At 39.7% G+C, this 8,622-nt stretch overlaps 1 protein-coding gene across 1 annotated transcript; it reads left to right on the plus strand.

Annotated features, from left to right (window-relative positions):
- The first annotated feature begins 2,593 nt into the window (after positions 1 to 2,593).
- LOC140243755 (transmembrane ascorbate-dependent reductase CYB561-like) lies at positions 2,594 to 8,406 on the plus strand. The gene is made up of 4 exons (XM_072323422.1): positions 2,594 to 2,787; positions 3,570 to 3,790; positions 4,180 to 4,337; positions 6,279 to 8,406. The coding sequence occupies exons 1-4, from the start codon at positions 2,607 to 2,609 to the stop codon at positions 6,637 to 6,639; spliced, it is 921 nt and encodes a 306-aa protein (XP_072179523.1). The 5' UTR covers positions 2,594 to 2,606; the 3' UTR covers positions 6,640 to 8,406.
- The last annotated feature ends 216 nt before the right edge of the window (positions 8,407 to 8,622 follow it).

Here is an 8,622-nt window from a genome sequence, read left to right on the forward strand (position 1 = left end):
CTCCTCTCGACCACAACAAAGGGGTGCATGTTCTCTCACACACGGCCTGTAAAACTCCTATACAGAGGGTAAGTGTTGATACACAAAGTACTGTACTCTCATCCGACTCGCTATTGTGATGTCGTACTGAGCTGTTGGATAAACTTCTTTAGTTTAGCGCTAATTGTAGATATTGATTGAACTCACCATGCTCACAGTACCGACGAAGCTTTTCATCTTGACTTCGTGACTTCGGTTGTGAAGTCTGAAAAGTGTAACTTAATCATGACCAAGTGTACCGTGGTACATCAGTGGAATTTAAATTGTTACCTCTTCAGACTTCAACTATGTTGATTCTATATCAATCAGTATCATCTACAAGAGCAGTAGATAATTTGTGTATTGCTTTAATTTCTGAAGGATCAGTGTTTGTTATGCACCACTGTGTTTCACTCTGTGATATGTTGTGAAATTTGTAGTGCATACTACGGTTAAATGTACTTACTTTCTTGCGTACGAGATAGCTTCAGATTGTCTTTCAAGACATGCTAATCATTGCGTTGTGGTATGATATTGCAGAAAGGTCTTATACGAGTTATATAAACACACAAATAACATGGTCATCGGCATGATAGGATGGTAAAACTAGAAGAACACCACAGCGAATTAAAACGTTCTACTTGTAACATTCTTTTCTTTATAGTTTCTGATTTTTCCGATTCTGTGATACGAACACGGAAGGGGATTTTGACAAGTTTAGGCATTTTTGTTTCTATCCATTCATTTGGAATTTAACTTCAATTTATCGATAGGCCTTTAACTGTATCGTCACATGCATTTCCAGAGTACTGCTGAGACAAGAGTCATCATCGTAAGTGTTACTATATTCATGTCACAGTGTGGTTAAAGTGGGTCATGAACGAAAGGTGTTGGTTTCGGCGAAATCATTTTAGGGGATTGAACTCGTGCAATTGTCCTTCTGTTTTATGACGGTGCCGGGTTTGAGGGAGGGGCTACGGAAAGGCATATGGACCGAGGGGAGGGCTAAGGGAGGGGGACGTTTAGAAAGGGACTTGGCAACACGAGCAGGTAGTATGCACCTGGCTATACCGTCCATTTCCTGTTGACTGTTGTGATGACATCATAATGATAATAATCATAATGTATCGTTGCACTTTCCTTTGCGATAGCGGCGCGGGTATCGGGTAATGGTCATTTCGTATATACATGATGTCACTCGAAGTAGAACAGGATCCGAGTATAAAGACGCATGCATGTACATAACTGCAAGCTAATATACGCGTAGATCCTATGTATAAGGAAAAATGTGGAGAAAGAGGAAGATTCGGATCGGGAATTCATCTGTCGAGATTGTTACAATGATAATATTCAACTATTCATCCCCGAGGGCTAACTATGTTGAACGTTACGAGGCTGTAATGAGTCCAAGAAATGCTTATTGAGTTACTACATGTACAATTTGACATCAAATTGAGAAGTGGTCGTCTTAACAAAAATATCGTTGGTCATTTTACAGGAACGAAATCCAATGGGTTGTGTTAAACTGTTTCAGTCATGTTGCAAGCAATCATTAATTGTCGTACAAAAAAAAATCGTGAAAAGCAATATTCCGTGCAGCAGAATATCTCTACATCTATATACGTTAACAAGGTGACGCAAATGCTATCGGAGATTTCAGGAAATTGCAAGGGACACTTACAATATTTCATAATTGAAAGAACATTCCAGCCGATATTTCATCCCCATTCAAGTAAGTTTGACATGGTGTGGTGTAGCAATTATGATAAGGCCTGTATCCTAACTCATGCCAGAGACAACACGGTGTGCTGATCTGCTGATGATGGAGACGATTGTAATGATTACTACACGTATTATTATTAATATCATTATTATCATTGATATTAATGTTTAGGGAGGAGCTAGAGCTTTCGCCAATAATGGTAGTTTGCAAACTTTGTTGCATCACCGATCGGGTATCCAAGGATATCATGCCAGTCTTCGACAAGAATGGACGAAGCAAGAGTGATGTGGATTTTTTTTTTTTTACCATGACGTTGCGTAGTGTTGATCAAGTTCAGTGGCAATATCCAAGCGGGGTGCACCGCGCTCCCCCTTTATTTTTCGTTAAACAAAAGAAGTGAAAAGAAAAAATGGGGGGGGGGGGGCGTGCGCCCCCTTTCATTTTGCAAAAGCGCCCCTCTTCACAGTTTTCCTGGATGCGCCCCTAAAGTGGTTGGTTTACTTGTGCTGTTAGATTTAAGAATAACATAATCATTGTTAATTTTTTTTTTTTTCAATGAAACCGGTAGTTAGATGTTATTATTAGCCAAATACTTGGAATCCTTCAAGCGTACATACAATTGTTGTTTCTAAGTCGGGCAAGTCTGGGATGTGTTTATATTTCATATTTGTTATATTTTCTTTAAGTTACCAGAGACCATCACCTTCGTTTTAAATGAGAAAAATCAACTATACTCATGAATTAATAAATCGGTTATGGCAATTGATTTATATGATATACTTCTATGTGTTTGCTCGTAAAGGTATACACAGTCGCACACGGGGGATAGTAGCATCTCACGCGACCTCTGACCTCTCATGTCACCATGGAGGCACTTTTCTGGACACTCGTCCTCCTGTCGCAAGTCCTGGGCTTGGCTGGGGTCATTCTCATCGCTACATGGTTGTCGGAGCATGGAGGCGGCTACGACTGGGAGTGTCGCAGCGGCATCGGTGGCTACCATTACCTCCTGATGACCATCGGCATGGCCTTCCTGTATGCCGAAGGTAAGTCGAGGCCCTGAGCAGTGGCTTTAGAATGTTTTCATCCTCACTTTACAGTTTTGTTACTAGCTTGAATTCCGAACAATGAGGATCAGAGTCTGTATAATATAGAGACTCCATAGGCTTAATGTGAATGGGAAAAGAATGAAAACTAAAATATTGACGGCATACTGCTTAGATGATTATACCCAACAAGCGTCCATTAATGTGCAAGATGGTGAAAATGGCAAACAGTAACCTGGATTATTGATGGTTCATTTCTAGGCCTATACATTGCATGGATTTTGGATTGCAATTTGAATCTCTGTGTTATTGATGTGATGAACTACTTTTTTGATTGATCGTCAACAAATATTCGCTTGAAACAACGTAGACATCACGTTGGATATTCATAAGTTATTTCGTTATTATTCTATTACCATCGTGTTATCATTCGATAATAATCTTTTATCATAACGAGAACTCAGTGTAGGAAACAAGTTTAAAGCAAAAACATATCTCAAGTTCTCAAAAGATTCCAGCATCAGTCAATATTCACCAGTATACCAGTACTATTCCTTACTATTTTTTTTCGTGACAAAAGTTCAAAATTGAATAAGGCGTCTGCACATGATGTTTAGACATTATCAATCGATAAGAGTTTGCATTCTATAAAGTCCCGTATCTAATATTATTTGTGTGCGTGTGTTGTTGTTGTTGTTCTTCTTCTTCTTCTTCTTCTTCTTCTTCTTCTTCTTCTTCTTCTTCTTCTTCTTCTTCTTCTTCATCTTCTTCTTCTTTCCTAGGCATTCTGTCGTTCCGTGTGTGTCACCGACTTCGCCTTCCGTACGTCGGCGAGAAGGCGGTGCACGCCACGATACAATCAATCGTGATCATCTTGATTGGTATCGGTATTCATGCGGCGTTCGTCTGCAAGGACTCACGACCCACGGAATTGGCTGGAAAGGACATGTACTCACTCCACAGCTGGCTTGGCATGGGCACCATTGTTCTCTTCTTTGGTCAGGTAGGCTAAGTATTCACTATGTTGTAATTCTCATCTCAGCTTAAATGAATGCTTTCATCGATCTATGACATCATCTTTTCTATCGTTGTTGTTGTGTATTTTACTCTGTGACAGACACCACAATGACGTATTAAATCACGTAGGAAATACTTTGTTTTTGTTGTTTAAAATGCCCGGGGCATACATCCTCAAGACCACTGGTTTTTAAGATCGTTGTATTGAACTGCAGTATGTACTACTCCATTTTACGTATATGAATTGACAGAGAACATTGTCAGTAAAAACATTGAATAGATAGAGAACAACATTTTTAGTCGATTTTGCTCCGAATTACTGAATTTCCATCTAGTACAGTATACTGGTATTGCTTCTTCGTTTGTTGCTTGTAGTGGATATACGGGATTGTGATGACGGTAGCCTTGAGGAGACTGGATCGCTCATGGCAGGATCGGCTGCTTCCCAACCATGCCTTCTTTGGACTCTTAGTATTTGCACTCTCCATAGGTTCCTGCGTGACGGGTGCCAATGAGATGGCGATATATTTCGTGTAAGTTCCGATTCGAGCGTGTAGCAGTACCACAATATTTTATGTAACACGGCAATATTCAAACATTACTCCATGTTCCCTTGTACCATAAGGTTTTGGTTTTTTTTTTTTTTCGTAGCCACCCTAGTCAATACAAAGCCAAGGCCCGTGATTCAAGGAGCTCTTATTCCCAACTTTTTTGGCAGTTAAAGGGGAAATCGAGTCCAATATATAAGTTAGTCTGATAAAAAAAAGTAAAGTCTTACGAGTTCAACGGTAAAAATTTGACTGAAATCGGATGAAAAATAAGGAAGTTATACATTTTGAAGTTTGGCTTATTTCTGCAAAACAGTTCTTGTACAGTGGATATGAATATGGAAATGAGTGAGCTAACCATGTCATAACCTCACAATTTTCCATTGATCATGTACAAAACAAACAAACAAACAAACAAACGAAAATTCAGTGTTTCTGTCATTGAAGTCTGAAACATGATGTTATCTAGTTGAAATACTTAGAGCAGGGAGGTGCTAGAGAAGGAGAGGCAACTACTGCTCTCCTTTGAAGTCATGCGCGGCACCGCCAAGAAGTTATGCGTTCAACTACAGGTGTTACCCATGTGCTTTGACAAAAGATAGCATCAATAATCGGGACTAGCGCTCTCACATCTGGAAATACTTGCTCCTACTGCAATTCGCTCTCTCTTTCAATGTGATGGCAACATTGAATTTGTGTACCTTGAATTGGAGGAACGAATCAAAATGCAGTGTAAAACTCACAATTTTAACAGCAAATAGTTTAAAAACACGGTGGAACCACGCTTTAGAGGAGTACTTTATTTGAAAGATCAAAATATCCCTTATTAAAAGATAGAAAATTAACATGCGGAAATGTGTGCATTATAGAAAAATATTAGGTTTTTAAGAGGGCCTAATTTTCATTTCATTTCGATTTGCGAATTACGAAGAAACTAGAAATACATGTTTATAAAATTGAATTCCTTCCAAAACTATTCTAAATCAATTCAAGTATTTCATTTAAGATTTTGCAGTGAAATAAAGCTTGTAATTCAACGAAAGGTGAAATGCGTTCTTCGTCTCCGAACTTCGTCTTACAACTTGAGCGGTGCCGAGCATGACTTCAAAGCGTAGTGGAATGCTAAACATCCATTGTAACTTCTTGAACCCAAACATGTGTTTGCATGAATTACGAAGAGTTGCCACTCCATCTCTGTAACACCTCCCTGCTTACAGAATAGTGATCAGTTAGACGTACCAGGATTTAAGCCTTCAGTCGGGCATAATTGCGTTTGAATGAAAAACTTGAAATGTCAAAATTTTGTTTACAAAAACTATATGGCAGGTTGTGAGGGTTGTTGTGAGGGGATGACATGCTTACTTTGCCGTTTGCAAATTCGTATTGACCGTTCAAGAACTGTTTTGTTTTGTTTTTTTGTTGAAAAATTAGTGACACTTCAAAACGTCATAACTTCCTTATTTTCATCCGATTTCGATCAAAATATTACCGTTGAACTCGTAATATTTTACTCTTTCTTCTCATCCTAACTTGCATTTAGACTGGATTTCCCCTTTAATGACGTTGCAAGGTTATCAGTCCAGATCAAAGAGATTTTTCTCCTCTGTCCAGATATGAAGAACATGGTACAGAACATGCAAATACGCACACACAAACTATAGTCATTTTCATGGTCGAAAGACTGTGGAAAATGGCCATCTGTCTTGAGCGGCCAGCGGCCACCAATTTTGTACCCCGCACTAGCTTTTCAACTGCCCGTATAGGCGTAGATAGCGGCAATAGATCTATTTGGAGCCGCAGTCTAGCCGCCTTTTTTCTGCTTTGCAGCCGTGCTTGTCATATTGCAAAGAGTTCAATGATCGTCACCGTTGCATTGCGTTGTTCATGTGCGTGCTTGACTAGTCTTATCCTTGTTCCGTCCTGCAGTGAGAGCTACAACCAGATCGTGCCAGCGGGCCACCTCGCCAACGCCTACGGCATCTGCCTGGTCGTCTTTGCCGCTATCGTGTCCTTCGTGGCTTACAGGCCCGACTTCCAGATACCGGAGAGCAGGAGGCACCCTGAGGGGGCCACTGCGGTGCCGACATCCGAACACGCAGCAGTGGCAGCATATTCCATCTCAGGGTCGAGCAAGGTCACAGCGGAAAAATTTGATCATCACGACCTCCATCAACATGATCGTCTCAGCCACGATGTGGGCGCGGAATTGCCGCACACGACGTACGGGGCTACGGAGCAGACGTCATTTAAAGAACTGCGCGAAAAAGACGCAAACGATGAAGTGTGAAGTATGTGAAAGCGGGAAAAAGTGCGTTAATTATATCGATGAGAGTCGCTAACCAGACTTGTATAGATTATAGATGAAAAAGGATTTGTAAGTGTGAAAAGTTTCTCGGAGAGAAAACTTATAGATACGGAACGCGATGAAGATGATCACACTACATCTTCTTCCTATGACAAGATGGATCTCATCATCCGCAGCTGGAGCGAGCTTTGAGTGCATGGTGGCTGGATTGGATGAGGAAAGGAAGCTACAGATAGATAACAGGAAAAATCAAGTCTGGTTCGAGGCAGCTGATACGATGTATGTACCACTGAACCAGAGATGTGACGATGTTCAGAGCAGATTTTTTTTTTTTCAGTCAATATTATGTGTCATGTTATAAACAACAGGAAAACTTACTGCGAGGTGACACGAGCTTTTGCGAAATTCTTTTGTCTAGTGGCAGTGGAAGCTATACATTCCCCCACCCTTCGTATAGTGGTCCTCCCCATTATCCCTCCCCCCCCCCCCCACTTTTTTCGTCCGTACTCGTGGCCTTTTTAAACGTTCATTCGTCAACGGGTATACATGAAATAGTCCCTCCATCGCACAGACAGACAAATGAAGAAAAACAAAAAAACACCCCGAAACGAACACCGCGACAGAGTGAACCACATATTTCTTTGTACAATGTAATAGAGTTTTGATTCGCGTGGAATGAAATGTATGCGCCCCGCAGGATTGGAAGGTATTCAGTGACCTGCTCAGTGCATGCCCTTCGTGAACTGACCATAACACACGTTGTGCCGTTCAACTACAGTGTATGCCGCATCATTGTAGTCTTTAAAAGGCATCATTAAGACAGCCTTGCAAAGTATTCTTTTACAAATACACAATAAAACAAAACATATTCAAAACTTTAAAAATTGGCGGCTGATACTTGGATGTCATGGTGAATGGACTTTTGGTTCGTAATTCTGTACCAGTTGATAGTCTGAAAGGAAAGAGTAAAAGTCTCGATGTACAATTGTAAAAATTTGATCAAATTGGGATAAAATTTAAGGATGTTATGAAATTTCGAAGTTTCGACTATTTTCCCCAAACAGTTCTTGAACAGTCAATAGGAATAATATAATGAGTGATTTGATGATGACATTGCCTCAAAAAATTGCCATATGATTTGTACACAAATTCTTGAAATTTCCAGCTTTTTTTATTGTTCAAAAGCAATTATGCTCCGTAGTCTCAAATGCTATTACATGCATATCTCACAGATCATGATTTTGAAGTGAACAAGATTATGTTTAACACTTTTACAGCAGAAAAATTGAATTTCTGTCAGTTTGTATACACGATCAATGGAAAAATTGTGAGCTGATGACATCGCAAGCTCACTCATTTGCATATCCTTATTGAACTGTTCGACAGCTGTTTTACAAAACTTAGCGAAACTTCACAGTTTCATAATTATACAAATTTGGTATCCAATTTTGTTAAAATTTTCTCTATTGTGCTTATAGAATTTCACACTTTCCTTTCAGACTAACTTTTGACTGGATTGGAATTCCACTTTAACTGTGGAATAGAGCTCCATGGCATTGTTTGATTTAAACGTATTCTGACAAGACATGGAGGTGAAAAAAAAAAGGTATTCTATACCAGCAGCGTGTTTTTGACAAAACGTCGTTTTTGTCTGACGACAATCTTATTACAATCATTGTGCGACTGTGACCATTTCTTTGTTAATTTTCATTTTACGGACAATTATGAAAGGAAAATACACAATATACATAAACCCTAGACATTCATTTTTTCCAGACTCTTCCTTATGAATTCTGATGCGTCAATGTAACTAGATAAGTAGACGAAGCGAGAGATAATAGAGAGAGAGAGAGAGAGAGAGAGAGAGAGAGGGAGAGAGAAAGAAGGTGAACGAAAGAAAGGACTGAAAGAGAGAAAGAAAGAGGAAAAGGGTGGAAGAATTCTAAAGACATACTGCATACATAA

Source organism: Diadema setosum, chromosome 20 (assembly GCF_964275005.1).
Source record: "Diadema setosum chromosome 20, eeDiaSeto1, whole genome shotgun sequence".
Lineage (NCBI taxonomy): Eukaryota > Metazoa > Echinodermata > Echinoidea > Diadematoida > Diadematidae > Diadema > Diadema setosum.

What these genes read in the sequence shown, in the direction of transcription:
- LOC140243755 (XM_072323422.1), top strand. Translation starts at nt 2,607, where the DNA reads ATGGAGGCACTTTTCTGGACACTCGTCCTCCTGTCGCAAGTCCTGGGC. An exon ending in TTGTTCTCTTCTTTGGTCAG is followed by an intron (nt 3,791 to 4,179) that starts GTAGGCTAAGTA and finishes TGTTGCTTGTAG; the next exon opens with TGGATATACGGGATTGTGAT. An exon ending in GAGATGGCGATATATTTCGT is followed by an intron (nt 4,338 to 6,278) that starts GTAAGTTCCGAT and finishes TCCGTCCTGCAG; the next exon opens with TGAGAGCTACAACCAGATCG.